Raw genomic sequence first — 15617 nt, forward strand, 5'->3', positions numbered from 1 at the left:
GCTCTGAATATTCATGTTAAGTGATTACGGTGATTGATAAACAGAGGTTCACGAAAAAATATTCACGCATTTTGCAGAAACATTTGCAACATGCACCCCGCACTGTTATCTCTGCAGAAAGAGTTTTCAGAAAACTCGAAAAATGGTCTGCTGCTGCTTTGCCGGTTGAGAAACACTGATTTAAAACCAACAGTTCATGGGTTTAAAACTGAGTTGTTTTTTTAAACACCGCGGTCAGTACCTAAGCGTAACGGTTCAATGCACATACCGTACAGACTTCGCATCATCAATGTGCTCTGTCGTCACAATGCTGCCAGTAAGATTGGTTGAAAATGCATTGGTTTTGATAGGAAATCTTTATTAAAACACCTGTAACGCAGCTGCAATTCTTTTTCGAAAATTTTGTGTGGAGAATGTGGAGAATGATACCCTCTCAATATGTTGGTTGTCTTACATATCGGTTCTCTGATACTAGTGACCGCATTAGCGACTAGCCCTTTCACAATGTTATTAATTACTGTGGTTACACCCAGTGCCACCGCAGGTTCTAATATCATCATAAAAATCATTAACAATGTACAAAGATACGACTGTGTCCATGATAGATTTTGGCAATGTGCGGCAACGGTCAATATTCTGTGGCATCCACGGTACTTAAACAAAGTTATTTAACACCGCAGGGTACAAAATGGTTCAACACTCTTCGCTTACTTTTGCCATAAATTGCGCGAATGTGCGGGGAAAAAATTATCATTCAGGAAAGTGCATAGTAATGTACATCAGAGTCACTTGAGTTTCAAAATGAATAACATTAGGAATCTTGCGGTTGAAAATAAACATGTATTTCGTTTAGTTAAACAGAGATGTTTCAAACAAAATAGCCTAAACAAGAAAATGAAATATAATTTATTCGTTCATTTCTTAGGGGCGGCCAGAAGGGTTAAAGTTTATGAAAGTGGCCTTCTTTCGACTGCGCGTTTCATCTGGGCTGTTTATTGGATATTACAGTATAAATCGCCATAAGATCCAAACAGGCATTGCACCTGTATCCGTTAAGGATAACAATTTTGTTGTACTATGATTGACCATCGTATTTTGGCTTAATCAGTACAACGTGCGTAACATCTTTAAAGTAAAATTGTTTTAGTCTATTTTCACTTTAGTAGGCTATTGTTTCCTCGCTAAATGGTGGGTTATCAGTTTAAGTTGTTCATAATAAAGTGGTTGTCACAATGTATTTGTCATCAGTTTCCAAACGCTGTGTACAAGTGACGCAGCTGCATTAACCGTAAAAGGCGAGGAAGTGAGTTCAGGAAATTACGTCCATGGTGTACGCATTGGCAAGTCAGACAAGTCTGAAAAGGTCCCGAAGTCAGAGGCTGATACCAGCAGTTTAATATGAATCATTGTCTGAAATATAGATTCAATAACCTATTTTCATTGTGGTTTCGTTTATAATTGAATTTTGTAAGTAGCGTGCTTATCTCGGTGGATGAAATAAGTTAAATGTTTTATTTTTCTAGTGCAAAAGCTTTAATACATAGAAAACTGACCACATACGCTCATTCTAAATCGATGCATTTAATAGGCTTCTACTTTGGGCTTTACACATTGAACAAAATTATCTAACTTTCAAACCGCAAGTTTGTGACGACAGAGAACGCCAGTCACTTTAGCCTACACCTGTACAAGGAAGTAGCAATAGCGGAAAGTCTTGAGTGGTGGAAACAGGCAATGCTTATAGGTCATAAGAAAGTGTGTTTTCAGGGCGTAGCCTATGATGTTTTTGTTTGCAGATCTTCAACCGTATGTTATTAATAAATTTAAAAAATGATGCATGTTTATCAAGCAGTTTGTATATTTGCATTTTTTCATGTTGCTTTGACACAAACCGCAGGTAAGCAATGTATAACTTAGATGCATTTTAGACTAACCTTTGGAGTGTTTCTCGAACGTTTACTGTTATGTTCCCCCCATGTTGTAGCTACATTTTATTTTTTGTATAACACATAAAAAAGCGATTCTATTTTAATAAAAAACTGATGATTTTTCTAATTATAATTTTGAACACCTTATAAGAGCTGTCTGCCAGATTGATTTTTTCAGTTTATACTTGGCAACTAAAAAAATGTGACGTTTTGATGGCGATGTCAAAGATTGCGAATTGTAAAAAATAGCGACCAATATTAGAAATAAGGACAACATGACTGCCAGCCCGACGATGCCGAATGTTAGTTGGACACAAAATAGATATCAATAAACCAACTTTTCATTCATCCCTAAACAAATTTCATTTATCCCTAAACAAATTTCATTCACCCTGGTATGAACCATTCAGAATTATGAATCTGACGTTCTTCTGGTGAAAAACAACAAATATACACCTTTTGTTTAAAAAAGATTGTATTTTACGTACAGGGGAAACGTCAGAAAATACAATCTTTTTTAAACAAAAGAAGTATATTTGTTGTTTTTTACCAGAAGAACGTCAGATTCAATAATTCATTATGATACCTGGTGGTCACAACCTATTTTCAATTTTCATGAACCATTCATTCGGTTAAGAAACACTGGACTGGCGATAAATAGTGCTTGTAATTCAGGAAACGCTGCTACAGCAATAAAGAAATGTGAAGACACAACAATAGCTACTTGTAATCAATGTATACAAGCTCACCCTGACTGCGTTTGGTGTGCAGCTACACAAACGGCTATTTCCATTAAACGCTGCCAACACAAAAGGTAAATTGACTTTCTGAACCAGTTATGCCTTTTTTTACTGAAGAGACAAAGTCGGAACGTTGCGAATTGCGGTAGCTTGATTGTTCCGTGTTTATATTTGCAGCAAGGCAACAAACTGCCCAACTCTTGTTGAAAGCCCATCAGGATCAATTAATCGTACAAAAGACGTTCCGCTTTCAACGGCAAACTCTCAACAAAACCAATCATCTGCCGTTCAACTACAGCCCCAAGAAATTCGCATCAAACTAAGAAAAGGTACTTTCAAAACATGGTCAATGCAGTAAAGAAATTATTTTCACTAACAGGGGAGTCCAAAAAGTTTAATGTCACATTCCGGAAGGTGGAGGATTATCCGGTAGATTTGTACTATCTTATGGATTTGTCATTTTCGATGCATGATGATTTGCAAGTACTGCAGGGACTTGGAGCTACTTTGGCACAAGAAATAAAAAACAATGTCACGAGCAACATAAAGGTATAACAACTTGTTGTACGAAACCACTGTTCGTAATTATGACCAAGCCTAGTAGCTCCGACAAATTTATTGTTGTATCATTTCCATACACACTGATTAAAGGCAAATAGCCACCGCCATTTACAATAATACTCGTGTAGACATGATACGTTCGCCCTATATGAGAACCTTTAACTCGCGCGAATTAAATAGTCACAGCACGGACATAACGATATAGGCTACCGGTATTGAAAAATTTCTTACACTTCTCCCCGACGCGATTTGATCACTAACATCTCGGAAACCCGCGCAAATTTGTTTATGCCGCCAAATACGGACGAGTCTGTCGTAATCTGGCGATGAATCATCCATTCTTCCACAGTTGTACAATGAAATACACTGTACTCAGTTGAAAAGAATAGTTGTCACGATACTGAAAATGATATTGGATTAATTGGTATTTTAAGCCTTACAGGGAAACCTATCATCTCATTACATTATTTAGATTTTTTATTGGCCAATAGTCCTCCCTGTGCGTAGGCTAGTTACAAGTAACCTACACTATTTTGCCAATTCTAGATGAAATAAAGTTGTTGCATATTAGGTGCTGGTATTGGTATTCAATTCAGTTTGTTTTCATCATCAAGTAGCCTATACAATACAAATAAAAACAATGAAAGTAATGAAATGTGACGAGGAACTAATTAAAATCCATGTATGCAATATTGCAGAAACATTTGATCTGTTTTAAATGTGCCCAAAAACTTTTGGTATATGCATAACCTAACAAATAGTATTATGAAATGTGGTCAGTAGAGTCATCTGTCTATAGATTGGAATTTTTAATACTACTTTTTTTTATACAAGAACAATTTTATTTTTCACTTAAATACACTTTAGATATATGACTAACCAAAGTCAATCCCACAATTTTCTGTTGTTTTTATCAAAGCTGTTTGTAATTTAGATGGGGTTTGGAACATTTGTTGATAAAGTGATGATGCCTTTTGCAAGCACAGTACCAGAACAGTAAGAAAAATGTCTCGTTTTACTGTTTTGTGGTTGTGCAATAATTGACATGTTAAACAATTTATGTTAGACTGAAAAATCCATGTGCAAAGAATCAACAGAATACAAAGTGTGCACCTCCATTTGGCTTCAAACACCAACAAAATATATCATCAAATCTTGAAAACTTCAAAAACAGTGTGAAGAATACCACAATATCAGGAAACATTGACTCACCAGAAGGCAGTTTTGATGCTTTAATGCAAATTGCTGTATGCTCAGTAAGTGATTCATAAATTTGAATGTTGTTTAAAGAAAAAGTGTTTGGTGCCTCGCTGCACTGAAGTGCTTGGAGATTTAAAATATGCAATAATTTATGTGTACTTGCGCAGGAAAAAATTGGCTGGAGGCCACAAGCAACACATTTGGTGGTTGTCACTACTGATGCATCTTTTCACATGGCTCTTGATGGCAAATTAGCGGCCATCTTAGAAGCCAATGATATGCAATGCCACCTTACAAAGGTTGCTACTTCTAGTTTGTTTTATGATTACAAGCATTGATTCAAATTGTTAAACAGGGATACAATAAAGAGCTTCCAAATGACATTGTTTACTCAAAAAGTCAAGAACTTGATTATCCCTCAATTGGGCAGCTGCGGTCAGTATTTCAGGCAAAGAAGATTCAACCTATATTTGCTGTGACAAAAGAAGTTCGGCCCCTCTATGATGTAAGATTAATGTTCAAATCATGTGATACTCAACTTACCCACTGACCTTAAATTCATTATGGTAAAACAAGTTTACTTAAAATTTAGGTTAAACAAGTAATCAGTAGGTAAGTTGTTTTTTTGGTAACAAACAGGCATTGTTTTAATTTTTGTGTTAAATTGGTCAATAACATTGAAAATTTATAGGGTCTCAGCCAGCTAATACCCAATTCCTTTGTTGGAGAGCTTGCAGCAGATTCAGGAAACATTATTACAATTATCAAGACAGCGTATAATGTATGCAATAAAATATTCTCATTTACAAACTTAATCAATCATATCCATGTGTGTAGCAACTCAAAGAAAAACTAGAAATGACCCTTGGCGATAATAAGCCACCTGAAATTGACATTAGCTACCGTGTTTTCTGTCCCAACACAACATCTTGGAAAACAAATGGGGATCTCAGCTGTGATCAAATTAAGATTGGTAGTGAGGTAACATAGATTGTGCAATGACATTTTATATGTGTAAATAGACATTTGATAACTGCATGGTGTACACTATCCATGTCATTTATATGTCATATGTACATACAATTCATGTTAAGGCCATATAAATATGTTGCAACAGTGTATGTGTTTTTTAATGTTTAAAAGTAAAATATATTGTAGGTGGTTTATGAATTTACCGTAACAGCTACTGATTGTCCCACAACTGCACCCAGTCAACCAGTTATATTTACATCTAACTCCTTGCAGGAAGATGTCAAAATATACTTTGGTAATTATATACATCGATTGATATTATTTATGTAAAAAATGCTTTACCTGTATACACAGTTTACATTTATCAAACCATTTTAGGCTGTAGTAACTTTTTGAAACCAAAATCATTTAACAAAAAAAATCATTTGTGTCTGATGAGTAAATAATGTTATGTTGCAGATTTTCTCTGTACCTGTGACTGTTCAACTGCAAGTATGCCAAAAAGTGTTAACTGCAGCATGAATGGGACTTTGGTTTGTGGGATATGTGACTGCGATTCCACTCATGAAGGTGCAACTTGTCAATGTTTGAGGGATAAAGTTGACCAGTCGGTTGTAGAAAAATGTCGCAAAACCCAACCTAATGGGGATCTATGCGAGTAAGAAAAACTACCAAACTAGTTTTCTGGGGAATTATAAACTGAAATTGATCACAGGGGGCATGGAAAATGTGAGTGTGGAAATTGTCTCTGCAATGATGGATACTTTGGTTCTTACTGTGAGTGCAGCAGCAATGGATGTCCATCGAGTGATGACAAAATATGTGGAGGTTGAGGGTTTTAATGTCTTGTAAATATTAAGAATATAAATACGACATTTATAATTTTTTAGGACCACAACAGGGTGTTTGCTACAACTGCAACAACAATCCTAAATGCAACTGCACAAATGGGTGGACTGAATCAAAAATAGGTACATGCACATGCCATGAAAACCTGTGCAAAGCAAATGTTACTGATGTTAAATTATGCAGTGGAAATGGTTTTTGTGATTGCAGTAGATGTGTGTGTAACTCAGTAAGTAAATTCAAAATGTAATAGATTTTTCAAGTATGTGACAACCATGTTTAAATTATCAGACAATATATGCTGGACAGTACTGTGACAAATGTATTGATCCAAAGTGCAAACCACCTCAGGAACCTTGCAATACACAAATTGCCCAATGTGCTGCATGTCTTAACAATGCCCAACAGATGCGACATGTTAGTTGTTTGTATAATGTACAGTACTGTTTACTGTCTTGCTGACATCAAATTTCATTTTTTAAGGATGCCCAGCAAACATGCAAACAGCAATGTAATGAAACAAAATATTACCTCGATGACAAAATACCCAATTGTGTTCAATGTACAACCAACTGCCACCCAAAGTGCAGTGAAATCGATACGTATGTATCAATATGTATTGTGCAAAATTGTCTTTTAAAGATCTGACAGATTATAAATTACAGGACAAAACTTCCTCCTACTCTCTGCACTCAGCCACGAACTGATTCACTATGTACAATTAGCTACCAAGTTGTTTGGAGCAAATCAGAAAATGATTATTTGTTGTTAGTCAAGCATTACAATAAAGAAACTGGTAAATGTCATCTCTAATACAATCCTTGTAGAAGTGTAGAATCTACGATTTTGTTTTGTTCAGATTGCCCTCCACCAACCAATGTTCTTCTAATTGTGTTACCTATTGTAATTGGAATTGTGGTCATTGGAGTTATTGCTTTGATTGCATGGAAAATATACCAAACTATCAGAGACAAACGAGAATGGGTAAACTTTGAAAATGAAATGAAAAAGTCCAAGTGGACAAAGGTAATGTGTACTGGCATGCTTTTTTCAATTCCACTAGTTGCAATGAGATTAACAAATTCAAATATTATGAAGAAATGCAGTCTGTTGTCTGCTACTGTCACGGTTGCTTGCTGTTGACACAGAAAAATAACTTTTTTGTCAGAATGCAATTACAAGTTTTTCTGACAATGTGCCACCTTAATTAAATGCAGCATGGGGCTGGATGTTAGGGCTGAAAACTAAACAGAATTACCCATATTTCACTTATGCATGTGTTGTGATTTGTGCAATTTTATTACAATCTTATTTTGCCGCTGCAATTCCTAAACAACTTTTATTGATTAGGGGCAAAACCCTATTTTCGAAAAGCCATTTACTAGATTTGAAAATCCAACCTTTCATGGAAACTGAACAACAAAACATATTGTGGTGAGTTGCCAGATTGAGATTGTGTGCATTGCTATTTAAACTATTTGCTTCCACAGACTGTGCAATGATGTTTGTGTGCATTGCAATGTTGTTTGTGCAAAAGCTATCGCCAGGATATTGTCCATTTTCAACTGCACTGTACTCCAGCAAGATTTGTGTTATATTTTTGCCCACTGTCATGGCTATATGGGGAATTATTTGCACCGTTATGTTTTGATTAGGATATTAACCCCGTGTTTCAAAAGCCAACCTCGAGATTTGAAAATCCATCATATGGAGGGGATGAACAGTAGCCACAAGTTCATTCAACATTGCTTGAATGGGAGCAGCACCCAGTTTAAAAATGTACTTGGACGCAACGTAATGTCAAGTTCACATTTTATGTGTAATTACTTCTTCACTGCCCTTTTTTTTCAATGTTTGATTACAGCATGTACAACTTTCACTGCATATTTATTGTTTTTTTTTTGACAAAGGCAGCCACAGGCTTCATAATCAAGTGCACAAATAATCATCACTATTTATATCAACATTTTGGGAAGATAAAATTATTTATCCAACTAACTTAATAAGTGCACCAAACACAATCACATACTCCAGCAGTGTAATCTTGGAAGTGGCATTATGTTTAAGAAATGTACTACATTCTTGCCAAACTGTCGAGGTTTTGTAATTAATGCATGATGACACTACCAGCACCAGTCTCTTGAAGATATACATAAAAACAAATTAGGGATTGTGCAATTGATTAGATTTAGCATCCAGTATTTCTTAATGAAAACGAAAAACACAATTATTACAACTTTTCCTGAAATTCTAGGTAATATACTTCATGAATTAGTGTCAGTGCCATCATCAGAATCAGACGAATCTGCAATTGCACCAATTGCCAAAAATTTTGAGGTTGATTCATTGTTTCTACCAACTGTTGATGTATTTCCTGGATTCATAACATTTTTGTAACATACGTCACAAACCCGCAAAGGTTTTGAAGATTGATGTTGAATGACTGCCTTGTGTGAAGAACATGAATTACACACAACAAAGCCACACTTCCGGCAATGGTGTCTTCTTTGAATTGCAGAAAAATGGGTTTTGTTGCACCTCATACACTCCTCAGCTTCTCCATCTGGTACCCAAGCAGGTGCACTTTCTACAACACTTCCATCTAATCCTTGAAAGTGCAGTATTACATTTTGGCAATTATAGAAATGATTTTAAAAGTTTAAAAAATAAATAATTACTTGATTAGTTTAAAAATTATCAATTTATCAGCTCCACTTTTCACATACTTGTAATATTATTAGCAAGGTCATTAACAGCTTGTACCTCCTTTTTTTCTTTCTTCTTCTATACATCTATTCATGTGTGTCATCCATTCCTGTTTTTCCATGGGTGTTTGAGCATAAACAGCAAAAGTTTTTGTTGGAGATATAATTAACCATCCATTTCGAAGGTCATTTCCTTCATGAATATCTGCACTTGAATTGCTGTCAGGGATTTCTTCCACTCTGACATGCTTCAAGCTGATTATATGTTGTTTGTTGTATCTAAATATAGTGTAAGTGGAATGTAATTTGCTATATATCTAACCAAAAAGTACCCACATAAACCAATCACAACTAGTCAAAGTCAAGATGTCTAAATGCAACGGTTTTATTTTTGTTAGCTTGCAACCTAACACAACCAACTAAAGAAATAACTTTCATTTCTTGTCAAAAACAAATGCTTAAGCACAAAAGCAACATGAGAATATATTGTTTATGTAGTTCAGTTATTCATCTGCAACAGCGCACAGCTCTCACTATTTAGAAGAAAAATCACTGGTATTTGGATTCACACCATGATCATTTCAAAATTATTTTCTTGCTCTTAATTTAAAGGATTGGATTATTCTAAATACATTTTATATTTGTTCGTTTTGATGAAATGCATTGTTACATATCCTTCAAGATAAGTTGATGAAAGTTATTTATTCACTGTTTTACTGTGATGCCATCACACAAATTTAAATAAATAAACTCAAAATGTTTCCATGTTTTACAATGTTAAAGGTTTCAAAAAAATAGCCAACTTGGACATTGAGCAGTTGTGAAAAAAAAAATTACTAAACCTACCTCTTTTTTGCAATGACAATATTTCCATAGACAATAATGTCATTGAAAAGAAAAAATTGTCGTTGCTTAGGTTTCTTTCTACATAGCTTTGTTAAAACACCTTCACCCACTAAAACCCTCGATGGATTGGACAAAGATTTTCCAGATGAACCAAAACAAGTTTCAACATGGCTAATTCGCCTAGTATTTATTTCAGTATTGGCTAGTCTTTCAACCATGATGTAAAAAGTATCTAAGCATAAATGAAAGAAATACAACATTTTTGCACAAAACATTGTCCAATAACCAATATACAATAAATTATGCAAAGTGGCCCCCAAAACAAAGAAAATAGAATTGTTTATTGCTTGGCCAGATTACTGTCATGTGGAACCTTTTTAACATTGTGCACTTCTTCCGGACTTGGCATATGGTCACCAGTAATCTTAGTTAATTCTATTGGAGCACTTGACGGATTTTTCATTTGAGCACGGGCCATATTATAGTCACCAGAGTCAAAATATTTGCTTGTTTTGTTTCCAAGTCTCTGTTGCAATAAACTATTTCCTTTCTTTGTTTTTAAACTTCCATACTTTGATGCAAGTAACTTTTCCTGTTCCCTCTCAATATTAACAGGGTTTGAAGGAACTTTAAAAACACTTTCTATGTTGTCATTTTCACATTTGTCCATGTTGAAATTGCACTTTGATACTGTTTTTAATTACTTAACACTTAAAACACATCCATAAAATAGATAATAAGCACCAAAAATTAGGACTTGCATAAAATCAAATAAGCAAATTTTAAATCTTACACATGACCTTAGACAGCTATGTTAATGCAACTTGCTAGTCAGACACTCAAGCATGGCAATATACATGCCCAATTGTGCAATTACTAGAAATGCACTATCAAAAGAAAATTTGTGTCTTTGCATTAAAGTTGTGCATGATAGAAAAAAATTCTTTTTGTTTGCCAAATCTTAGATCCCATAAACAACTACCTTTAATCACTGTACTCATGTAAAACACTAAATTTAGTTAATACCACTTCAAGTTATGGCTGACACAGGCATAACAACAAATGCCAGACTATGATGAACATTTGAAGATTGGAGGCCTAACTTCCCGAAAAAGCCAATCAACGCAAATAATCACAAATAAGGGTTGAATTAAAAACTCATTGTAGTATAAAAAGAAAACTGTTAAAAAACTTCAGCACCATCAAGGTGGCATTCAAAAAAATTAATTTTTTTTTTTTTTAGGGAATGAGAAAACCAATATAAGCATTATCGTTGCCATAGTTTTATCAGTGACTTTGTATCCAAAATAAAATCATTGCAATGTAACTAAAAAGCTCCTCCAAAATCAGGCAACATGACTGAAAAAATAATCTAATGGGCCACCAAAGAGCAGTTTGTTTATGTTTTAATTTAGGCACATTGTAACCTCGAATGTGAGTGACTCAAGCATTGATGCATTAAACAATCACTTTTTTTTTAATTCCTAAGAAGGGGTGCAGGCGAATGCCACCGCCAACACCACCAATACTGCACTTGCATGTATTAACTAGTATTATAGTTAGTATATATATTGACCAGATTGAAAAGTTTGTTTTTTGCGCGGAGGATTTTTTCGGCGATCGCAACGTTTTTCCGTATGTTAATGCATTAGCTAATTAATATTGCGCGAATTATCGGTAAATTTTCGCAAAAGTGCGTGGAGAATAGGATAAATCCTCCGCGCACGACATTTTTTTCAATCTGGCATATAGACAGTAGTCACAGAACATCGGCTATATACGACACATAAAAATACTTTTTCCAAACAAACGATCATGTAAAATAATCTAAAAGGCAAATTGGCCAGTGCAATTGACAGCTAGCCTGCTGTAAGACCAATCACAATCAGGCATAGTGGGAACTAGGAAGTGGGTCAATGTACTATTGTAATTCCGGCGAAATAAAACAAAATCTTACAAATGCATTCCGCATGGCTTGCCACAAATTTCAAAACATGTTTTGAATTTTTAATTCGGGTAAAGACTTTCTGCAAATTGCCGAAACGTCTATCTGGCGAACGAGAAAAACATTTCAAAATGAAAATTCAGGGACGTTTTAAACACTTCCCGGGACTAATATCCTACTAAAAATAGCTCTATAGGTAAAATGCAGCATAAGCTAAATCGAAATAAAATGGAAGACAATCGCCGTTTTCCAACGAAATGAATTTTTCCGTCAACAATTGCGATATGAGGTATATTCCGAGTTTTATGGACGTTTCAAAACACTTAACAGGACTAATATTTTCCTAATAATCGCCCTATAGGTAGAGTGCAGTATTAGCCAAACGCTCATATCGAAATAAAATGGTAGACAAGCTCCGTTTTCCAACGAAATGTTTTTTTCCGTCAACAATTGCAACCAAAATAAGGTAAGGCCTACGACGAAATTATTTTAACGTTTCAAACACTTTCCGGGACTAATATGTAGGTAGAGTACATCATTAGCTAAACTCACAAATCAAAATGAAATGGTAGAAAAGCGCCGTTTTCCAACGTAAAGCGGGATTCACACCAGACGCGGTTAACGGCTGGCGACGCGGTTTCGAAGCGGCGGGGGATTCACACCAGCCGGCGTCATGCCGTGACGGCGTGATTTTCTCGCTCGAAGCGTCTGACGGCGGAGTTAAATCTGATTTAACTTTTCCGTCAGACGCTTTGTTTGCTGGTAGGTCTGCTGCCTGCAGAAACTTATTTTTGTGGGTTATTTGACTTATTTCAGACAATTTTAGCTAGTTTTGTTTGTAAATTAATTGTTTTATGGTAAGTTGGCGTAAATTTTCTGGTTAAAGTTAATGGTTTTGACACTTGTTTTGTTATTTCATCATTATTTAGTCATATGAATATACTGATTACCAATTAAATTTTATAAATTCAATTGTGATTAATATTTGGTGGAGAAATTTTGTTTGCAGTTTGTTTGTTTAAAAGTTTATTAATGGAATTCAATGAAATGCTAATACAGATGGTACATGGTTCTCCATGTATATATGACTCTGGCAGCAAACTATATAAAGACCAGAAGCGAAAAGAAAATATTTGGAAGAACATTAGTGAGTGCACTGGACAGTCAGGTAGGATAAATGTACTGTTGTTGTCTGGACCAGCAACTAATTAATTGTTGATTCAGTGGAGAATTGCATGAAACGATGGAAAAGCTTAAGAGACCGTTTTGCAAAAGAAAAGCGAAAAATTGAAAATGCACGGAAGAGTGGGGCTGCTGTTGAAAACCTGCAAATATGGGAGCATTATGAAGCATTAACATTTTTGCAGGATCATTTGAGGCATAAAATGTGAGTGACTTTGGTATAGGCTAAATTATAAATATATTGCACTTCTAACAAGTATGGTTTGTTGCAGGACTGTTGGAAACTTTTCCCGACCATCAACACCTGTGGTTGATTTTACACAAGATGAACCTGTTCCAGAACAAGGTATTTATATATATTTATTTGTGTTTTTATTATTTCAAACAAACATTCAAATGATGTTTGCAGAGGAGATAACCCTTGTGGAGGTGGAGGTGGAAGAAGATACAGCTACCCCACCAAGTACATCTCTGCCATCAACTTCAAGGCAGGGCATGAAACGGAAACGCTCTGATCGATTGGATTTTCAGGTTAGTGTTTTTAGGTTGAAATGTAATTTATGCCACTCATATATTTCATACTGCTTCAGGAAAGCATTTGCAGCATGCTCCGCCAAAATAGTGAAAGCATTTCAAAATTAACAGCATCCAACACCGGACAAGATGATGAATTTACAGGCTTTGGAAATTTTGTTGCTTGCAGCTTAAGAAGCCTGCCAAAAAAAAGGCATACGAGGCCATGTCTGCAATTACAGAGCATCTGTCATCATTACGAGCTAATTTAATTGACAATGCATAATGTGTTTTTTACTGTTTATTCTTTAATGGTTCTTTCTTTGCTACTTTTCTATTCCAGCAATTTTAAATTGTCATGCACCATGTGTTACCTCACTGTATTCTCTGTTCACTTCTAAACATGAAGCCAGATCAAAGAAATTGTATGATTTATTGCGTGTGAAAAAGAAAAAAATATACACCAAACAAGATACTGCACTGAATAGAAAAAAATAACTGAAAACAATTATGAACGATTTACAACAGCATTCTGCCAAGGCAGTGCACCATTCTCTGAAATGAAATAATCTTTGTAATGGTCTCCTACTGCAGCAGCACCTCTGGTATACATATTTGTACCCATGCGACCAATAGATTGGAAGTTTGAATAACTCTGCATTTCAGATCTCCATTCTCCCATAATTACATTACCCATTCTGTCTTCTCGGTCAACAAACAAAGCAGTACAATAGAACTTTTCATTTTGCACACATTGCCTATTTTTGATCTGCAAAAAATTATGTAAACAGCATGCAGCTTTTGTTATAGCAACAACTCTGTTTGACACATAAAGTTCATTTTGGAGCAACCAATATACAAACCAACTTACCTTCTGGGGTACAAAATGTTGTACATCAGTGCCACTATCAATATCACTTGCTGATTTAGCAGTAATATCACAACTAAATCAAAATTATTCATTTTACACTTGTGCTAAGGAAACACACTAGACATAAATATTTTATTTTATCACAGATTTAAACGTTCAAACGATAATTGGCTTTGTCACAACATTTTACGATGCAGAGACGCTGAAATTGGCTGGCACATTGGCCTAGTTTTCGTGGCAACAAAAAATGATTTATTGCCGTCAGCGCCAACCGCTCTGCGGTGTGAAGCCCCCTGCCGCTTCGAACGACGCGCGAAAAAAACGCGACGGCACCGCATCGCCAGCCGCTACCGTCAACCGCGTCTGGTGTGCAGAGCCCTTAAAGAATACGCTGTGAAGTATTTATTTATGATACATAAAGAATTTTTTGGTTTGGCATGGCATTTGAAATATTTTTCCTCGTCGGACAGTTAGACGTTTTGGCCGAATTTGCAGAAAATTTGCCTTCCGGGAAAGACAAAATTGATCTACACTCGAAATATAAATTCAAAATATTATTTGAAATTTCTGGCACGTCATGCGGAACAATTTTCAAAGATTTTTTTTTATTTGCCAGAATGACAAAAGTGCAAGTATTTTTGAAAAATTGCTCTGCATCAATAAACAATATTGCATTTAATTATTTAAGAAATTCAAGCAAATTATGGAGTGTTTAAACGATTTTCGATTGCATTATCTCGTGATTAACAAACTTTTTGTCAAACTATGACATAAAAATTTAAAACAAAAAATATTTCGCCTCAAGAAGTGTTTTAAAAACTGTGAAAATAAAATGAATTATGTGCTGATCAACCTAAACCTAATTAAAGCCGATTAACAACTGTGTGTAAGGTTATTAAAAGTAATACAGCGTTAGTTTACAATTTACATGCAACATTTTTATTCATCAATGCCACAACTACGGTATTCTCTGTCAAGGCAAACAAATACTTGCAGTTGTATTGGTGAATGCAAACTTATTTTTGGACTGTAATTTGCAAACTGCATCATAAGCAATTTTTTAAATGACATATCCGTTACTAATTTCAAAAAAATTGCAAGCAAGTGTATAGGCCTATAATAATTTTGCCTGTTGTCCGGTCATTTGTCTGACTTAAGGCAACTGACGACAAAGCCGTAAGATACTTTTACACCGGGTCACAATTTTTTGAGCGTATTTACATATCGGGCTTTGTCGGAATTTTTTATGCACCGGGTCACTTGATCCACATATAGGCATACATCTAACATAGAAATCTGTGCAAATAT

The 15617-nt window shown here is 35.2% G+C and overlaps 3 protein-coding genes and 1 pseudogene across 7 annotated transcripts; 2 read left to right on the forward strand and 2 right to left on the reverse strand.

Annotated features, from left to right (window-relative positions):
* The first annotated feature begins 1773 nt into the window (after nucleotides 1-1773).
* Nucleotides 1774-8122, forward strand: LOC145897147 (integrin beta-1-B-like). Of its 3 annotated transcripts, none has more exons than XM_082985329.1 (20): nucleotides 1774-1897; nucleotides 2604-2742; nucleotides 2846-2997; nucleotides 3048-3217; nucleotides 4164-4225; nucleotides 4296-4485; nucleotides 4597-4728; nucleotides 4785-4934; nucleotides 5121-5210; nucleotides 5267-5410; nucleotides 5588-5696; nucleotides 5861-6059; nucleotides 6117-6229; nucleotides 6292-6476; nucleotides 6539-6664; nucleotides 6731-6849; nucleotides 6913-7043; nucleotides 7107-7273; nucleotides 7598-7681; nucleotides 7738-8043. In XM_082985329.1, the coding sequence occupies exons 1-19, from the start codon at nucleotides 1831-1833 to the stop codon at nucleotides 7661-7663; spliced, it is 2511 nt and encodes an 836-aa protein (XP_082841455.1). In that variant the 5' UTR covers nucleotides 1774-1830; the 3' UTR covers nucleotides 7664-7681; nucleotides 7738-8043. The 3 variants fall into 3 exon arrangements, with proteins under 3 accessions (XP_082841455.1, XP_082841456.1, XP_082841454.1); XM_082985330.1 differs by having other exon boundaries at nucleotides 7598-7678; XM_082985328.1 differs by lacking the exon at nucleotides 7598-7681 and having other exon boundaries at nucleotides 7903-8122.
* A 15-nt stretch (nucleotides 8123-8137) lies between these two features.
* On the reverse strand, nucleotides 8138-10111 carry LOC145897148 (pleckstrin homology domain-containing family F member 2-like). 2 transcript variants are annotated; one of them, XM_082985331.1, is made up of 3 exons: nucleotides 9799-10104; nucleotides 9011-9231; nucleotides 8138-8855 (listed from the first exon to the last, which is right to left on the reverse strand). In XM_082985331.1, the coding sequence occupies exons 1-3, from the start codon at nucleotides 10071-10073 to the stop codon at nucleotides 8512-8514; spliced, it is 840 nt and encodes a 279-aa protein (XP_082841457.1). In that variant the 5' UTR covers nucleotides 10074-10104; the 3' UTR covers nucleotides 8138-8511. The 2 variants fall into 2 exon arrangements, with proteins under 2 accessions (XP_082841457.1, XP_082841458.1); XM_082985332.1 differs by having other exon boundaries at nucleotides 8496-8849; nucleotides 9799-10111.
* Nucleotides 10111-11669, reverse strand: LOC145897149 (cAMP-regulated phosphoprotein 19-like). The gene has a single exon (XM_082985333.1). It carries the CDS (start codon nucleotides 10466-10468, stop codon nucleotides 10139-10141), a length of 330 nt encoding a protein of 109 aa, XP_082841459.1. The 5' UTR covers nucleotides 10469-11669; the 3' UTR covers nucleotides 10111-10138.
* A 953-nt stretch (nucleotides 11670-12622) lies between these two features.
* Nucleotides 12623-13724, forward strand: LOC145898076 (uncharacterized; annotated as a pseudogene). Its single transcript, XR_014402421.1, has 5 exons — nucleotides 12623-12911; nucleotides 12968-13130; nucleotides 13198-13271; nucleotides 13335-13456; nucleotides 13516-13724. The product of XR_014402421.1 is annotated as an uncharacterized LOC145898076 (transcript).
* The last annotated feature ends 1893 nt before the right edge of the window (nucleotides 13725-15617 follow it).

The sequence above is a fragment of the Ascidia mentula genome, chromosome 4 (genome assembly GCF_947561715.1).
Source record: "Ascidia mentula chromosome 4, kaAscMent1.1, whole genome shotgun sequence".
NCBI lineage: Eukaryota > Metazoa > Chordata > Ascidiacea > Phlebobranchia > Ascidiidae > Ascidia > Ascidia mentula.